We start from the raw sequence: 18,106 nt of genomic DNA on the forward strand, positions 1-18,106 counted from the left end.
TTACCAACAAAAGTTCTCCATGACATAACCTTATGTCTAAAGCTAGCTATTTCTATTCTTCACAGAAAGAGACAGCAATTTTCTGGAGGCATTCCAAGATATCTTGCTAACAATAAAAAGAGTGTTTTCTTAAGGAAAAGGAAGAAAGAGTGAGGGAGAACAGAGCAAGTATTACTCAACTATTTAGTCTAAAAATCTGAAAATCAAAAGGATCTTCTGACAGATTGATATCAACTCTAATAGAAAACACACTTGTCCAGGGAAAACTCTTCTACATGAGCCTCAAGTCTGATAGCTTAAACAATTATCTACAATTTGGAATTAATTTTTTATGCCCACATCAATGTGTATTTTTTAAATGCCCAAGGCATAGATAATTTTATTAAGAGAAAAAACAGAAATTGTAGGCTTAGCCAAAACAGACTCAAATTCAAGACCGCCATCTTACAAAACATCTCTCAAGTCTTGACTCATTAGGACTTTGTTGTACAACAGGGACTATGCACTACCTAAAAGCAAAATGCTGAAAATCATTAAAAGAACAAAATCTCAGAAGCTCTGTTATTGTTCTGGATTTAGAAGAGCATTAGCAGAACTAGAAGGAAATTGAACTAGCCATGAATACTCTGCCACTAATGAGTATTTAGAAACGACGGGCCAGACCTTCATTTTGGGGAATGATTCCCCAATGCGCTCAGCAGTTTGGCCCCAGCCCAAACTCTGGTATAAATTAACACCGTTTCAGCGGAGCTTTGTTAATTCCCCCTAGGTGAGGATCCTTCCAGTTTCTGTTAAAATCTGGCAGCAACATGAATGTAGGCATAGTCTTTAGACATATCATTTGCCTAAATTTGATTTGAGTTACTGCACTGTCCGTGCAATTCTTTACATGCATATAAAAAAGCCAGCGTTGTCATTTCCAATTTTAAAAAGCCGTCACCAGCAACCCAGAAACAACAACCCTGTGTGCCTATAAACATCCCACCAGCACTGCCCCGCCGCACGCAAGCGTGCCCCGCGCCGCCAGTGCTCCCACCAGCACCCCGTACCACCGGGCCGCTTTGCTGACCGCACGCATTCATCTCCAAATGGAAACAGGCATTCACGCCAAGCTCCCAAACGATTCTTATTATGTCCCTGCGAACAAACAACGTCTCACAAACAATGAGGGCTCCTGTGCCAGCCACCCTCGTCCTTACGGCCTCCCCTGCCCTTGACACGGCCCGCGCCCCGGGCCCAGGGCGGGAGTCCCGGCCGGACAGCACCGGCCGGCCAGGGCTGCCTCCCGCCCTCCGCTCCGGACGGGGCCCTGCGGCCCACCGCCCTCCGCCCGCCCCGCAGGCCGCGCTGGGACGGGCCGGGAGCGCCCCGCGGCACAGGCCGCCCCGCCGGGCCCCACGGGCCGCAGCCCCTCTCGCCGCGCCGGGAGGCACGGCGGGGCCGGGGGGGGGGGGTGGCACGACGGGACACCGGGGGACACACATCGGGACACACGGACACGCCGGGACACGGACACCGGGGACGGCCGGGCCAGCCCCACGCGTTGCCACGGCGACCGGCGGCAGACGTGGTTGCCAGGGCAACCTGATGCGCCTGCGCAGCCGGAAGACTGACTCAGCGGAAGTGTGTCATGCCGCTGACCCTCACGCCGGAAGAGCTTGAGCTGCCGCTTCCTGCCCGGTGCGGCGAGTGTGGCGGAGCGGCCTTTCGGTTCGTCCCGGTCCGGCTGTGAGCGCCGTCCCGTCCCGTCCCGTCCCGTCCCGTCCCGCGCAGGACGCTCCGCTCGGCACAATGGTGAAGCCACGCTACAAGGGCCGCAGCACCATCAACCCCTCCCGCGCCAGCACCAACCCCGGTACGTGCGGAGGCCGTAGCGGGCCGGGCCGGGCCGTAGCGGGCCGGGCCGGGCCTGACGCTGTCTTGTCTCCGCAGATCGCGTCGGGGGCGCGGGAGGAAACAACATGCGGGACCGAGCCACCATCCGGCGCCTCAACATGTACCGGCAGAAGGAGCGGAGGTGAGCGCGGCTCGGCCCGCGGGAGGCGACGGGGTCCCGTTACCGGTGCCGCGGGGCGCAGGCGCCTCCGTGCGCCCGCCCGAGCGGAGGCGCTGGCCGGTTTCCCGCGGGGCCGGGCTCCCGCCGGGCGCGGCGGCGAGCGGGCGCCGGTAACTGCGCTGTCGGTAACGCTGCTGGGCTGCGGTCTGCGGGACAGACCGGAGCCTTGTGGCGCAGTCGGTGCCGAGCAGCAGCGTGGCCTCCGCTGCCCATGCACGTTCAGCCGCGGTGAGGGCCGCTGCCCATAGTCTGATGCCAAAATGCCCGCTTATTGGCGCGGAGCTGCTCCTCTGTGTTTCCTGTGATACCGTGAGCTGGGAAACCTCGTCCTGAGCTCCAAACAGACCAGCGGTGTGTATCAGGGAATGCAGCTGGAAAACACAGGGTGCAGAACAGCTGATGTGCTCTCCCTGGAATGTCGTGAACCCCAAAAATGCTCAGAATTCCTTTATTTCCCACAACAGTGTAACTTTAAAGCTCACCTCAAAATGTCTGAAGAGCCTGACTTCCACACGGCTCTTTCACGGAGAGACAGCCCCTCACTCTGCTTGAGAATTGCTGGCTGCAGAGCAGCTCCCACCTCATAAACATGTGTGTCTGCCATCTTGTAGATGCTGCAGAGTGTTCTGAGGGTCCTGGTTCAGATTAGCGGTTGTGTGTTGTTTTGCCAGATTTCACTTTGTTTTGAGAGCAGACTGGGGAATATGTATTTTCAAAAATTATTAAATTTCAGGCAGGTCTCAACTTGGAAATCATCTTACGGTGAGTGCTGTGCACCAGCTGATGGGTAGAGCTGATTGAAAAGTTCCATGTGAGCCCATGAGAGAAGAAAGCAGGGTTTACTAGGAAATTGTACATTGGTACTTTTTGCAACCCAATAGGCCATTCCCGGTCTGACATAAGCAGCCTTCATCAAGAGTCTGGTCACGGTGGAGTGAGACTTTGGAGTGTGCACTCGCCAACATCGCTTCTGCTGCAGTGTTTAAGTTAATTAGCCTTTACAGGCAGTACTGTCTCTGTTAACAGTCTCAGGGGCACTGGTTCTAGATGAAGGGTCTTCCTGGATTTTGTGGATGTACTTCTGGTCTAGTGAACAAAAGTGCTAGAGGGGTGTGTGCTGCCCTGCGTAGTTACATGTGTTCTCATTCTTCGCTTAGAAACAAACATGGTAAAGTGATTAAGCCTCTACAGTATCAATCAACAGTGGCACCAGGCACAGTTGCAAGAGTGGAACCAAATATTAAATGGTTTGGTGAGTTGTTTTTTGTTTGTTTTTCAACTTGCAGACTCAGCAAGCTTAAAAACTGTTGAACTTTATGTGTTTGGAGGGTGTTTATTTCAGAATTGTGGTCTCAGTGCTGTGTGGGACAGATACTGAAAATGGAGGTGAAGGATCTCCACCGTAGGCTTGGGTATAGGCTTATGCTTCGCATGTACCTGTACTTTGGATGTTTGCTTTCTGTGCACTCCTCTAAAGTGTGGTTATTCTGTCCCCTTTGGTCATTTTCTGGGGTTTGCCTGTGTGTACATGTGTTGTAGCCTATGTATGTTAAGTGTCTGAGGGATACTTTTAAAAATTTTCTTTAAATAGTGGGAAAGAAAGGGGTTGGCTTATTTTTTGCTAATTTGGGGTTTGTCGCAAGTAAAATCTTCTATTTTTTGTCACTGGTATTTTTTATTCCAGATGGAATATTAATATTGTATTAGTGTACCTGGGGTCTCTGAAGCAGTTAAGATGAGGAGTGGTCAGGTACAATATGTATTTTTACATGCAGGAAATACACGTGTGATCAAGCAATCATCCCTACAGAAATTTCAAGAAGAAATGGAAACTGTCATGAAAGATCCTTACAGAGTGGTCATGAAGCAAAGGAAGTTGCCAATGTCCCTTTTCTATGATCGGATTAAACCACACGTGGGTATCGTTCATCTGTACAGGGTGAAGGCTGGGTTGTGTGGGCAAAGGTGTCATGAATTTTATTTATCTGCAGGTGATCATGCTGTCTCTGTTCAGTCTGGTGAAATGCTGTGTTTCTAGAAGCATTGGGAGGGGCAATTAGAGCAGGTGACTCGGGGAAGGATATTTTTGACAGCTTGTCACTATGGACATCAAATGTGAAGGCAAAGAAGCAGTGTATTACTTCCCCATAGTTTATGAGAAGATCTATTAATTATTAGACATTTTCATTTTTCGGTAGGAAACTTACCCTAAAACATCCTAGGTTAGCGTACCAGCTTAGGATGACTGTTGCAGCTTGCCACCTTATGTTCTAATGCTTCTAATAGCTCCCATGACAGAGGGACCTTTTTTGAGGATGCTTCACACTGCAGACATTCTCGTATGATGAATTTGAACTCAAATATGTGCTTTTTATCTTGAATCAGAAATTCTTGTGCATGCAGCCTTCATTTCTAGTACATCAAGTTTTAGATATTACCAGTTTTCTTTCATAATGTCTGAACTATTATTTTGGACTCTTGCTAGCTATTTCTTCATATGGAAACTTTCCAGGTTTATGTCATAAAAATGTTACCTAAATTAAGGAAAAAATCATAAGAAACTAAGATGTGCATTACAGAAACAAATTACTTCTTTCAGCAATGAATTGTATGCCATTTGGAGGAAAGTTGGCATTCATTGCAGGCTTTAAAATCTACAGTTTTGATTGTAATTATCCCTGACAAAAATCTGTGAGTTTGGCGAGATTTGTGCACTTGTTAGAAAAAATAAGAAATGATCAAAGATAGCAGCTGAATTTTCATCATGGTAGCTTTAATTACATTTGACATCACTTATGGTGAAAGAATTGAAGCGTAGTTCTTTGGCAAGTGTGATGTGTTTTGTTGCTTATTAAATATCCACTCTTACGTTTATCAAAGATTAAGCTGGAAAACTCAAACATTGTTAGGAAAGTGCCTGTAACTCTTGTCACAGGTTGCAGAGTTGTGTTGAACGAAGGTCTTGTTCACTGCGTGTCATGAGAGATGGAAAAAACAGTGCTTGTGGGGTTTTTTTTAAGAACCTGTTTTTCTTTAGACCTCCAGAGTTCACATTCTTGACACAGAAACATTTGAAACAACATTTGGCCCCAAATCACAGAGGAAAAGACCAAATCTTTCTGCAAGCGATGTGCAGTCTCTGGTGGAGAATGCCGAAGCCTCATCAGGATCTTATGATCAGGGCAAGGACCGAGACCTGGTGATAGAAGACACTGGTGTAAGGTAAATAGAAAGAAGAAATTATTCATTGTTTACAGTTCTGAAGAGCCAGCTTTGTTTTTAAAGAAGTATGTAGTACATCTATCGATGCTGTTGCTGTATGAGGAGTAAGGAAAGTGATATCAGTTGAATTTGGGATTTTTTTTAATCCTGTTTTGTCCCTATGTTTTTAACCAAACTGTTGCTTCCATGAGACTTTTCTGTCTTCATTCATAATTCATTTTCTGTTGCATGTCAGAATATCTCCAAACTCACATTTTGGGTTCGATAAGGAACTGACTGGTAGGCAGATAGGAATCTTTGAAAGAGTGCATGTTTATAGGATCTTTCTGCAGATGGGTAGATTGAAGGTGGAGCACAGGGACCGGGGCTAAATCCCAGCTATCTGTTACTTGGGCCTCATCTCCTCTTTGGTCTGTAAATGGCTTGAGAGAAGACAATGCTGTAACCCTGTTACTGATGTCTCTGGTAATCCACTTTCAGGGATGAAGCACAAGAGGAAATATATAAGAAAGGACAGTCCAAAAGAATCTGGGGTGAGCTCTACAAGGTAAGCAACATTTATAATTTGCAGCAGAGTCATGTCTATCTTTCAGCCTTTATGATGTCAAGTCTTTCAGCACACCACTGGAAATCCTATACAATAGCAATAATCAGAACAGCTCTGAAAAACCATTCATGGCTCTGTTAGGGAAGCTTTGATACAACTGAACTTGCTGTAAAGTTTCTTAGAAACGTTAAGACAGTGACTTTCTTCATGCAGCGATGTCCTGAGTTTGTCACTCCCTTGCCTGCTTTCCTGTCAGCCTGGTTGGAATGGACTGACTTGAAACCATACACCCTTTTCCTGGTACTGATATGGTACATAAACACAAACAGAGAAAGCCAGCTGTAGAAGAGAGCAGAGATTCATTTTCAACTCTCTGCCTGACTAAGCTTGATTCTTGAGTTCTCATCTCACTGGAACAAACATCCTTAAAATAGATGATCTAGAGATCAACTGGCAGAGGGAAGGTGTTAGCTTCTCTTAGGTTCCTGGATCTTCACCACAAATAAGCCAGTCACATGCCCTTAAGTTTTGTTAGGCAAAAAACATGTGGCATATTGATAGGGTCGTCTTTGGAGGGCTCTGACCCTCAGTTCCCCATGAGCCACCTTGACTGTTAGAGAAATGGAGACTGAGAATGCATTAGGGCTGTAAGAGCAGTTTGTGCGCTCTCGGTGACTGTTAGGTGTGAAATTGCTTGACTTTTTGCTCTGAATTTCTGAATGTAGCTTAAAACCTCTTCATTTGGATCTAAAAGCACTGGGAATGATAGAGCAAAACAGATTTCAGTAAGATGCTGCCAAAAATGCAGGAAATAGCTGTGAAACAAATTCACTTGGCTTGAAACAAGTCATAAAATGACAGCTCCCTGCTGTAGATGCTTAGCGGACTAACAGCAGGTTCCTACTTGGTTGTGTGTTTCATATTGATCCAGAAAACATGTTTTATATCCTGATCCTTTATGAAATGGCAGAATTGAATTGCTGCAGAATGGATGGCAAACATTGTTTTTGTCTACTGAAGCAATTAATTTTCCCATTTGGGTGCAGTGTTTTCTTTCTCAAGTGCTACCAGCATTTTCCTGGTGCCTAAGAACAGGTAAAAGGTATTAGCCTGAATCTGGAGGGGAGCAAGAAGAGAGAGTGGAAGATCGGTGGATATTAGTCTAAGCTTCAGTAGTCTATGCGGAAGTAACAGTTGTTCGTGAAGGATACAAAGTTTTTAAATTAATGTTTTAGTTTAGAAACTTTGGGGAGGTATAGACATCTTACTTTCTGTAAAATCCTTTCCTTCTATGTGATTTTTTTTTTTTCAGGTGATAGACTCATCAGATGTTGTTGTTCAAGTTCTTGATGCCAGGGATCCCATGGGTACTCGCTCCCCTCATGTGGAATCTTATCTTAAAAAGGAGAAACATTGGAAACATCTCATTTTTGTCCTGAATAAATGTGATCTTGTTCCTACCTGGGCTACTGTAAGCACACTCCTGCCTGTTACTGCTTGGACCTTCTTTGTTCCTTTTGTAGCCTCTGCTTTAATTCTGTTGCCAGTCCTCATGCTGGTCTCAAAGGCCATAATGTAACTGGGTCAATGGGAACTCTCTGCTTGCCTTGCTATAAAAGTAACAATTACAATGTAAATCTGTCCAAGTTTGGCTGAGTTGAGCAACACTCACCAGCCACAAATTCTCTACTTCCTCTGTCTGGATTTAACAGTTCAGCTGATGTCTCCAGAGTATGCTAAATGTTAGTCTGCGTAAGATCCATATCCACTACAGCTGGTTTGCTTTATATTGTTAAACTAATTAGTTTTAGCTAGCAGTGAAGGCGTTTTTGGGAAATTGTTTGTCTTTTATAAAAACAATACTCAGACCTTTTAGCTATTGGGTTGGTGAAATGCTTCAAAGGTTCTCATATAGCAGTTTTCATAGACAGTTACATTTGTGACCCAAGTGAAGATGCTGTGTACTTCTGCTTATAAGCAGATTGTTGCATCACCTCTGCAGCACAGGATCCCTAACCAAGTAATGTTTTCCTCTTTAGAAGCGCTGGGTTGCTGTCCTATCCCAGGAGTATCCAACACTTGCTTTTCATGCCAGCCTCACAAACCCTTTTGGCAAAGGTGCTTTTATACAGCTTTTAAGGCAGTTTGGAAAGGTACAGAATAATTTTGGTGATTTTTATTGTTGTTTGGGGAGGGGGAGGTGTTTAGTGTGGAGTCCTCTGTTTTGTTAGCGTTTGGGGATCAGTACACTTTCTGATGGCCATTCTGTCAGCAAACGACTCCATCAATAAAACTCCCTTCTTTGGAGAGAAAATGGAAAATATTCTTTCAAATATGTTCAAAACGTTTGTCAAACTGAGGAGATCCACAAAGAGTGGGTTGGACCATCAGTCTCTGGCCTAGGTTTGTTGTAGACAGAGTATCCAGTTGACACTCCTAGGTCTCATCTGAATGTGTAGGAGAGGAAGGTATTTCACACCTGTTTGTCCTGCATGTATGCATATTCTATTAAGGTATTGCCCTTTTAAGTGTCTTCATTTTTCAAGAAAGGCACCTTCTGTTGCCTTTAGATTAGTTACTGACTCTTCAGGCCACATCTATATTCTATTCCCATCTACTGTTTGTATTTGCTTGGTTTCTCATCATAAACGGTTTCTAAATAAGGCGTTCACAAGTAATTTTAGAGCAACAAGGAGTGCAAGGGGTTCATGTCTTCTTTTTGAAGTAGCAGATATTTTCCTCAATGCTTGGAGTTCTTGGATGGCAAGTTGGTTGTACCCTTATACATTTCTCTTGATAGAAAAGAGCTGATCTCATTTTTTGACCTGGTATTTCGGAGTCCCCTTTGCTTTCCAATATAGTGAGAACAGTAGCTGCCTAAATGTTCAGAACTGTAGTAATTCTGTCTTTCTCTATGAGATCTTAAAAGGATGTGCTATTTCTTAACAGTTACACTCTGACAAGAAACAGATCAGCGTGGGTTTCATTGGTTATCCAAATGTTGGCAAAAGCTCAGTGATCAATACATTACGGTCTAAGAAGGTCTGCAGTGTGGCCCCTATTGCAGGTGAAACAAAGGTAGGAAGAGATCCCTACATTAAAGATAAAAATTAGTTATGTAAGTGCATTGTCAAAGGCAGAATTAATGAAAAATTAGCTCAGTGATGTTTTCAAGTCTTAACACTTGAACTGTACAGGCTATGTGACCCTGAGTTTGAGGAATGGCTGATCAACAGGCATTGCTCTGAAGCACTGCTGCTGGAAGCATTCCTGAGTTCCCACTCTACCTGTACAGCAGCGCTGTGATCTGAATGCTCAGCGGCCCTCACTCAGGGTCTGCACTTTCCCAAGTCACATTATTTGGTATATTTGTGCTGTCAGGCTCTGTTAGTGCTGGTTTTCTAACTCTGTTCTTCAAGAATGTGACCGTAAACAAGAAGACTAAGTTACGGGAATCTTCTTTGCTAGCCTGTTCATTTTACTACTAAATATCACTAAAGTTAAGGATCATGGAAGAGGAAGACCACAGAATATCGGAGTTTGTTGTGATTGTAGTTTCCTCACCTTGGTCCTGTGAGTTAGTAGTTTGGTGCAAAACCTTAGGGATAGCATTGGCTGATTCAGGAGCAAGGTGCAATATGTCTTGGCTAGCTAACAAAAATGCCAAGTTATAGTGCGTTGTCTGTTAATGCCAAGTTCCTAAGATGAATCCTGTGTGTTAGAACTGTGCATTTAAAAATCAGAACAGAGCTGTGTGGAAGGAGGTAACATGGGGAACTACTGATCTCTTTCAGGTATGGCAATACATTACTTTGATGCGGCGGATTTTTCTCATCGACTGCCCAGGTGTAGTTTATCCCTCTGGAGACACAGAAACAGACATTGTGCTGAAGGGAGTGGTATGTATCTGCACTAAATGCTGGAAGATCTTTGCTGTTGTCAATACCATGGGTTCAAAGAAATGAATGCACACTTCCCAAAGGGTTGATATTCTACCGTTTGTTTCCAGGTTCAAGTTGAAAAGATTAAGAGCCCTGAAGATCATATTAGTGCGGTGCTGGAAAGAGCCAAACCAGAGTACATCAGAAAGACGTACAAGATTGATTCCTGGAAGGATACAGAAGACTTCCTTGAGAAACTTGCTTGTAGGACTGGAAAACTGCTAAAGGTGTGATGACTTTCTTCATTTGCAGGCTGGAAGAGCATGTGGCCTGTTACTGAACATGGGAAATAGAAATGTTTCTGTTGCTTATAGGTAATTAAAAGGTGGTATGCCCTGCAAATGTGGACATAATCTGTTACTGGGTTCTTTCAGGGTGGTGAGCCTGACCTGCAAACTGTGAGCAAGATGGTTCTCAATGACTGGCAGAGGGGCAGAATCCCATTCTTTGTGAAGCCACCAAATGCAGAAACAGGTCCCCAGGTGAGAATGTGATGCTTGTGCCTCTTCTTGTATGTTATTCAGTTCTCCTAATGGTATTCACTGTTCTTTTTCCCAGAGTGCCCATGTAACTTGGGCAGTGCATGTCTTGGACTCTGCTCAGGTCTGGTAATTCAGGTGACGCTTGAATTTGGTGAGGATCAGGTAGCAGTGCTCTTTGCAGAGATGTCTGAGCCATTTTTCAATCTTCTGACTACCAGAAGTGTCAGTAATTCTCCCGTTGTTAGCCTGTTATCTTAGACTTTTTCCAATAGACTTTTTCCAAAGAGATAAAATGGAAATTGCTCTCAGAGATGGTGGGACAGACTTTGTGGATAACACATCCATTACTTTCTTGTAGCCTCCTGCATTGGAAGTAGCTATGACATCAAGCCAAGATAATAATGAAGAGAAAATCTCTGTGTCGGTAGCATCAAGTGTGGAGCCAGCAGAAGAGAAGAATAATACAGACACTGAAATTAAGCAACTCATGTCACGTGTTCGGCAGAACTTTGGGAGGATTAATGTGGCACCTCAGTTCTCAGAAGAAGACCTGGTTCCTGTAGATGTGCCAGGCTTTGATGAAACAGACAATGATTCTTCTGGAGAGGAGGAGCAGGAAGAGGAGAAAGAGGAAAATGAGCAACATCAAGATTCAGTAGAGGAGGAATCGCAGTTGGCTGTACCAGGTGCCAGGGAGAGCTCTAAGGCGGTTCTTAAGGCTTTGGAGGAGAAGATTGCAAAATACAAAAAATTTCTGGATAAAGCCAAAGCCAAGAGATTCTCAGCAATAAGGTATCTGAATCTGTTCAGTGACTCAAGTGTTTCGCAGGGGGGGGAAAGAGTTAATGCGGTTCTGCTGTGGTTTTGCTCCATTCATGATTTGCTTGACTGGTTCCTCTGTGTTGCCACCCACAAGTTGCCACAGCTTATCTAGCTTAGCCATAAATATTTGAACTTTGGCCAAGCAGCAGTTTGTTTTTGAAAGATTATTCCAAGAAGTCCTGTTTACTAGCCTAACTAAAAATGTTCTTGCTTTTGGAGAGCTGCCTCTTAAGCTATGGATTAGAAATCTGTTGGTATTCTGGGTAGCAATATTGCATCCTTGGATCTCTCCTTGATGCTGCATTCTTTCTTGAGCAGTACCAAGGCTAATGCCCTACGTGGATATGCCAGCTGGTCTCCATGCATGTACCAGAGTATCCCAGCTCATCCAGCAGGACCAGTTTTAGCAAAGCTCATACACCAGCCTTGTGAGGACTAAGATTTCAAGGTTAAGTGTTATATTTTGTCCCTTTGTGCAGCGCACAAGCCCAGTAACTGGAGACAAGATTACTGTAATATGTTTTTGAGGTGCAGAAGCTGTGGCTTTGCTGCTTACAGGCTACTGGGATCTGTTGGAGACTGATCATTTCTCGGAGACGGTTACATTTTGTGTTATGACATTCTTTTATTGCTTATTTTATCTTTTGTAGAATCCCTAAGCAGCTGAGTGAAAAAGTGTTTGCAAAATCCGTGCAGAAGTCTGAAGAACCCAAAGAAACTGAAGACAGAGGTAAAACAAGATTAGCAGATGTTCTTAATTTACATTTGGAAATCCTTTAAGGAAGAGAAGAGAGGGAGCTGGGGGGGGAAGCGTTCATTAGCTCCTGATTGCAAGTTCTTTTTCCCCTAAAGCTATTTAAATGTTTCCATAGCTAACCTAAGGGCTGCCCGATGACCTTGCTGTAGCCTTTCTATAGAACACCTGTCTGTATAGTAAGGTATGTCCTTCTACTAGTGAATGAGGGTAAAGCAAAGACAAATGTTGTATTTCCAAAAGAATGGTGGTATGGGCAGATTGCAGTCTGAGCAACTTCCATTCCACACGGTGTAATATTACACAGAAGGGAGTGGAACGGGTTTACGACATTATAAAAGCACAGAGCTACTTCAGGCTATAGGTTTTATTGGGGTGATTTCAAGAGTGTGGCTTCAGTTTCCATAGTAAGTTTGATTAAAGGCTAAATGGTGGGAGAACCCTCTTCTGACAAGACTATGAAATTCTTCTGGACTTGCATGAGACTTTAAGCAGTCTGCTTCTCAAGAGCAGTTTTCATAGTAATAGCGAGTGATTCTCTGGTAAGGACCATGCATGTTGTTTTGGTAGAAGCTATTAAAATACGACCAAAGGAAAGCTTTGCTGAAGAAAATGGGATGGTGACCCCAGTCTTAAGTGCTGCAAAAGAGATGGGTGGTTTGGAAGATGCCCAAGTATGTGATCTCTGCTGTTTGCAGGCAGCACAGAGAAGAAAAGAAAAAGGAAAGGAGAAGAGGAAGATGATGATGACCTTTTGGGTAAACAGCCTTGCAAGAAACTTACATCCAAAGAAGTAAGTGTGATTTCTTGTAGTACAACAAATGAGCTGGCTTTTTTTATACATAGGTTTCCCATTACCACTTAAGAGCTTTGAGGCTGGGCGCTAGTAGGAGGGAGAGGAGCGTGGGGATTGTAGCTGAGGTAGGGTGAATGTGAAGACAGGGTGACTTGCTGCTGACCTGAGATGTGACAGCAGCATATTCCAGCTGAGCATGGACCCATAAAAGGGATCCAGCAGGAACCACGACAGAACGAGTGTTGAAGGGGAGAATCCTTTGTGGGTAACCGTTCTGCTTTCAGCATTAGCTTGCCCACTGATGCTGTTAAGAGAGCAGGGGTCTAAATGCTGAGAGATGGGAGAATTTGGAACTAGATGGGCAGTACTGTTCTGTCTTGAAAGAGAGCTGCTGCTGCTATTTTCTGTTCATGTTAGTCAAGTCTAAACAGTTCTTCTAGAGTAACTTAAATACCAAGTGAAATAGTCTGTCTGTAGGACTTTGAAAGTGATTTGTAAGCAAACTTGTACAGCAAGGGCTTTTTGGAAAGGGGAGCAGAAGACTGGGGGGAGGGGAGGAGAAGACTGAATTCCATTTACGAACGTTCTGTCACATCTGCTGTTAAGGACCTCTTACGTGACTATGCCCATCAGGTTGCTTCTTGTATCTTGTTTACTACTTCTGTAAAGATTAAAGTGTATCTTCCTTTGTTAACATTTTAAGAGCATGGGTGGGTGGGTTCTGTATCAATGTCCATATATTCACATCAGTAATGTTTTGTTTGAAATTATTTATTTTACTTAAGGCATGTGGAATGCAAAGTGAACAACGTTTGAAAGAATGCAAACAAATTCAGGCTATGGATACTGTGGATTTGCTAATGTGTTTTGTGTGTATTTGCAGAGAAGACGAGCAGAGAGGCAGCAGCGCTCCAAGAAAGTTGGAGTCCGGTATTATGAAACTCACAACGTGAAAAATAAGAATAAGAACAAGAAAAAAACTGGCTTGGAGGAACAAAGATCAAAGCACAAAAAATACAAACATAAGCAATAACTGCTTATTCTATTAAATTTTACATAAAACAGCTCTAGTATGCAGTGGCTTTTTTTAATATAAAACTTGTAGTTCCCATTCAAAGCCTAGTTTGACTTGTCTGTCTTGTTCCCAGGAGTAGCATCTCACTCTTTGTTTCTGCATCATCTGAAAGTTCTTTATGCAGTTGGAGACCGTGGTATTTCCACATCACCATCTAAGGCCAGTAAACACTGCATTGGCAAAACATATCCTGAAGTGTTATTCAGTGGTGGTGGTTTGTTTGTTTTGTTGTGTTTTGGGTTTTTTTTTCTGGAAACTAGCTTTATGGAGTTTTTCATATGACTACAGTGACTTATCTTTCCCATGTCTGCTTGCTATGTATAACCAGCTAGTTACACAGGTTATCTCAAGTAAAGATTCCTTTTGCTTCCACTGAGAAGCGATGCTTGGAATGGTATCATACCCCTCTTTCATTAGAAATAGCCACGTAGAGAGCATTGGTATTGCTCATCCTAGGTTACTACTACGGGTTCTGACAAGGGATTTTGATGTACAACTAACAAAACTCTCCAAGAGAAAAAGAAAGAAATAATACAATTACGCTGCCTTCAGTTACTGGTAAGTGAAAATTCAAGATTGCTTTATGAAGACAAATCTTTGTCACTAATTGCGAACTTCTTGCTCTGACAGCTCTTCTGAGCACTGCCTGGAGAACAGCAAAAAAATCTACTTGTTTGGTGCAATGATGCTTTCAAGTTGGGCCTGAAAAACAAATGAGACAGTACGTCACATTACATTCAACCTAAAAAATAAACCCGCGTTGCTGTAAAGTGATAAATTGTTAGATATTCAAAGCGAGGAGCTGAGGGATGCTGCAATACTTCAAGAGAAGCAGGCCAGGGTTTTTTCCCTAGCAATTCCATTCCTTACTACATGTTTTATAAATTAGCTTTTCATTCTTGGCATACGCACTTGTTGCATTCTGAGAAGAAAAGAGCTGGCCTTGGTTCCATACAATGAAAGACTCGTTTTATAATGTAAAGCATTGAAGAGGAAATTAAATAAAAGCTGTTGAAACAGTGGTCTGAATTGCCTGACTTCAGGCTGGACTATGTTAGTTAAATATTTGGCTCTCTTACATTTGGAACACAAACTCTGACTCTGGGACAAAAGTAGCTGGGAACAGCAAGTTTTTCAGTTGCTGAGACAACTTGACGCCCAATTAGTAGATTGATCGGAGAGCTACCCATGCTTGGGGAGCGTGTAGCGCATGAAGCTTCCAGGACTCTTAGATTGTCCTCTTCCTAGAGCTGCCATCAAAACAAACTACAACACTAGTATACACACAGCTGTTAAGAATAGTTGTACTTCAAGGAAGAAACATGGATTCAGTGGCAACATGTATTTGATCTAGCAGTTATTCCATTTTGTGCTCTGAAAGATTTCAAGATGGCCTGAAGACGTCAGTGGTTTAGAAAGGAGAAACTGTAGGAACAATGAAGATGAGGAAAGCAGCTCGGTGTAAAGGAAATGTTTTTAGCGGTAGCCAGAAACATTTAACGTTGTTTATGGTAACATTTTTTCTTTACTCAAAAGAGGTGGGATTTTTTTCCTTTCAAAATCAAAGTAATGAGCAGAAGTGCTGTTTTCACCAAAGCAGCACGCACAAAATTACTCCTGTAATTATGCAGTACCTACTGCATAAGTACACAATTCTTCTTATTAGGTACTATTTAATGTTAAGTCATGTGTCTCATTATCAGGGAGTCAACTTTAATGGCCAACAGCAAAGAAACAAAACTTCTTAATTTGCCTTTGCTAGATTTTCTGTTTTGTAGTTGAGAAGGGGTGCTAACCATTACAACCTTGCAATCAAGTTATGCAGAAACAGATTCCTGGGGTATCAGTGAAGTTTGAAGCCTCTGCATTTGGGGTTCAGCTGCATGCATCTGCTCTCCAGCAATTTATCATTTTCTGAACAAGTTCAAAAAATTTCTCCCTGGCGAATGTGTGTATGACTCAAATTCAATCCGACCTGTTGTTTGCATCATCAGGTTTACTAGTAATGACCAATTGCTGACTGAGCAAGGAAGTAGAGAATGCAAAAGTGCTGTTTTCCCATTTCATTAAAAATTTAGAGAAAGTGGAACATTCATACAAATGCATCATAAATGTAACCCTTAAAACTGTAAGGAGAAAGATATTTTTATATCTTTCCAATTACAAAATGAGAAGTTCTACCATTACTATTTGGAATTGCGTTTTTTTTACTAACCTTCAGCTGTTGATTTGTTCGTTTCAGGAACTGAACCTCTTCAGTGTGTTTCTTTTCTTCTATCTGTTGCCTTTCACTTTCACGTTTTTCAATGGCTTCACATTTAGCTTTCTGTTCACTCACTTGTCTTTCCAGCTGCCGCTTTTCCTCTTCTAGCTCTGCAATCTTGGAAAAGAGCACAAGTTTTATTTGTTAGTAATCAATTTTCAGTTAAGATTTTCAGTTAAGATGGGACAAAGTTGTATGTTGTACAGTCTTTAAAGCGTTCCAGATAGAATAGCACATTAATTTATGAAGTGCAATTAAGCCCTAGGAAAACAGTAAGACAAGCGTTTTGATGATCTTCACTGCCATCCAGTGGAAACAGAGATAACTGATTTCCTATAAAACTTTATATGTAATATCCTTATGCAGTATCACGTGCAGAAAACTACATTATGGGGTTACAGCCTAACTTACTCTTTTTTCCATGTCAGATTTGCCCTGCTCAGCTTGTAGTGCCTTCCGCATGCCAAACGCAATGCTGCTCTCGTACAGCGTCTGGTAAGCAGCAATTGTCATTTGGATTTCATCCCTGACTCGAAGCAGCAAGAGTCCTCGCTCTGCACAGTTAATTGTAGTTTCACGGATCAGTTCATCTTTAAAGAAAGATGGCGACAATCTGGTTAGAGTAGCTACTGTACTCTGGGAATGCTGGATACATACAGGGTCCAGAGATTGTTGCCTTTTACCTATTCTCTGCACCACAGAAGCAACGGGGATTTACCAGAGATAGTCATAATTTATTTTTCTCTTGTTTGTTACATTACAGCTATAGCATTGAGTGCTAGCAAATGAAAGCAGAGTGGTGGTACAGAACCTATGGTAACAACAGTGATACTGATCTGCTACAGCTGTAACAGCAAACACCTAAAAGTTTGTAACGATTTTTTGCAGTTATCGGGAAGCCTCCAGGAGAGTCGAGAGCCTCCAGAAGGATCCTGTTCAAACCAATGGCGATCTCTTGCAGTTGGAAGACTGGCAGCAGGTCATCAGGGTCTGTAAGAGTGCTTAACAGTTATACAGTGTTTTAAGTTATTTTAAATTAACTGTTGAGTTAAGGAGAACTAAGAGAATTTGCCTCTTTTACTGTCATGCATACATGTCTCCTGAGGGTCAGCTTTATGAGTGACAAGGCAGCGTAAAGCGCTCTGTGTAAAAAGGCTGGCAGCGTGGGTCGGGGTCACACCCCTCTGAGCTGCAGAGCACGCAAGAACTGTGGACTGGCAGCAAAGGCGTGGGCAGCGCGGCTGCCGGAGCAGCAAACCCTCGCCCTGCACGGCCAGCACGCCTCAGCCAGCCCTGCCCAGCGGGGACCGAGGCCACGTTAAACCTTCTGGAAGGAGGAACGCTGACGGGGACGCAGATGCGGGAGCTCCAGCCCGTCGGGGAGCGGGTGAGGGGCAGCGATGCTTTCCGCGTTCGCCGGTTTGGGCACTGACCGAAGCACTGCGTGTAGAGCTCCCTGCGCACCGGGCAGATGCCGGTCTCCCGCGCCTGCCTCTGCTGCAGCCGCAGGTCCAGCTGCTCCTGCAGGTGGACGACGTCCAGGCGGGTGCTGGGCGCGCTGGACACCTCCTGCACCCACCGCTGGTTATCCTCCTCCCACTCCCTGTCACGACACAGCACCGGGCCTCACCGGGTGCCCCCCCGCGGGCCCGGTCGGGCTCTGCCGGGCCGGGGCGGGCCCGGGCCCGGCCCCGCTCACCGCGGCGGCAGGATGGCGTTGAGGAGCTCCTGCGGCTGCTTCGCGGACTCGGCGGCGGCGGCGGCCGTCCGGGGCGGCGGGACGGGCCCCGTCGGGGCGGGCGGCGGCGGGGTCCCCTTCAGCGGGCGGGCCTGCGGAGAGAGAGAGAGACAGCGGAGCGCGGTAGGTGCCGGGCGGCGGGTAGCCCGCGGGCGCCCCGTCCGGCCCAGCCCCGCTCACCCCGGGGGAGCGCTTCTCCGTGCGGCGGGTGACGAGCACCGGCGGGTTGTACCGCAGCAGCGAGTCCGGCGGCGGGATCATGGCGGCCGCGGCCGCTGTCGCCATGGCGACGGGGTCTTCGTTTTCCACCGCCCGTGCGCAGGCGCAGAAGCGCCCGGGGGCGGTGCCGGCCGCCTCGGCGGCGGAAGCGCTTCCGCGCGCGGGCCGGAAGCGGCGCGCACTTCCCTTTG

At 44.9% G+C, this 18,106-nt stretch overlaps 2 protein-coding genes across 4 annotated transcripts; one reads left to right on the plus strand and one right to left on the minus strand.

Annotated features, from left to right (window-relative positions):
• The first annotated feature begins 1,648 nt into the window (after positions 1 to 1,648).
• Positions 1,649 to 13,684, plus strand: GNL2 (G protein nucleolar 2). Of its 3 annotated transcripts, XM_049821210.1 has the most exons (16): positions 1,649 to 1,855; positions 1,933 to 2,017; positions 3,214 to 3,308; positions 3,832 to 3,971; positions 5,094 to 5,278; positions 5,759 to 5,825; positions 7,138 to 7,296; positions 7,865 to 7,978; positions 8,775 to 8,903; positions 9,620 to 9,724; positions 9,835 to 9,993; positions 10,141 to 10,248; positions 10,607 to 11,040; positions 11,721 to 11,800; positions 12,523 to 12,617; positions 13,504 to 13,684. In XM_049821210.1, the coding sequence occupies exons 1-16, from the start codon at positions 1,792 to 1,794 to the stop codon at positions 13,651 to 13,653; spliced, it is 2,169 nt and encodes a 722-aa protein (XP_049677167.1). In that variant the 5' UTR covers positions 1,649 to 1,791; the 3' UTR covers positions 13,654 to 13,684. The 3 variants fall into 3 exon arrangements, with proteins under 3 accessions (XP_049677167.1, XP_049677168.1, XP_049677170.1); XM_049821211.1 differs by lacking the exon at positions 7,865 to 7,978; XM_049821213.1 differs by lacking the exons at positions 7,865 to 7,978; positions 8,775 to 8,903.
• On the minus strand, positions 13,371 to 18,095 carry DNALI1 (dynein axonemal light intermediate chain 1). The gene is made up of 6 exons (XM_049821222.1): positions 17,877 to 18,095; positions 17,658 to 17,788; positions 17,392 to 17,561; positions 16,370 to 16,548; positions 15,911 to 16,075; positions 13,371 to 14,397 (listed from the first exon to the last, which is right to left on the minus strand). Exons 1-6 carry the CDS (start codon positions 17,979 to 17,981, stop codon positions 14,362 to 14,364), a joined length of 786 nt encoding a protein of 261 aa, XP_049677179.1. The 5' UTR covers positions 17,982 to 18,095; the 3' UTR covers positions 13,371 to 14,361.
• Between the last annotated feature and the right edge of the window lie 11 nt (positions 18,096 to 18,106).

The sequence above is a fragment of the Accipiter gentilis genome, chromosome 17, assembly GCF_929443795.1.
Source record: "Accipiter gentilis chromosome 17, bAccGen1.1, whole genome shotgun sequence".
In the NCBI taxonomy this organism is placed as follows: Eukaryota; Metazoa; Chordata; class Aves; order Accipitriformes; family Accipitridae; genus Astur; species Astur gentilis.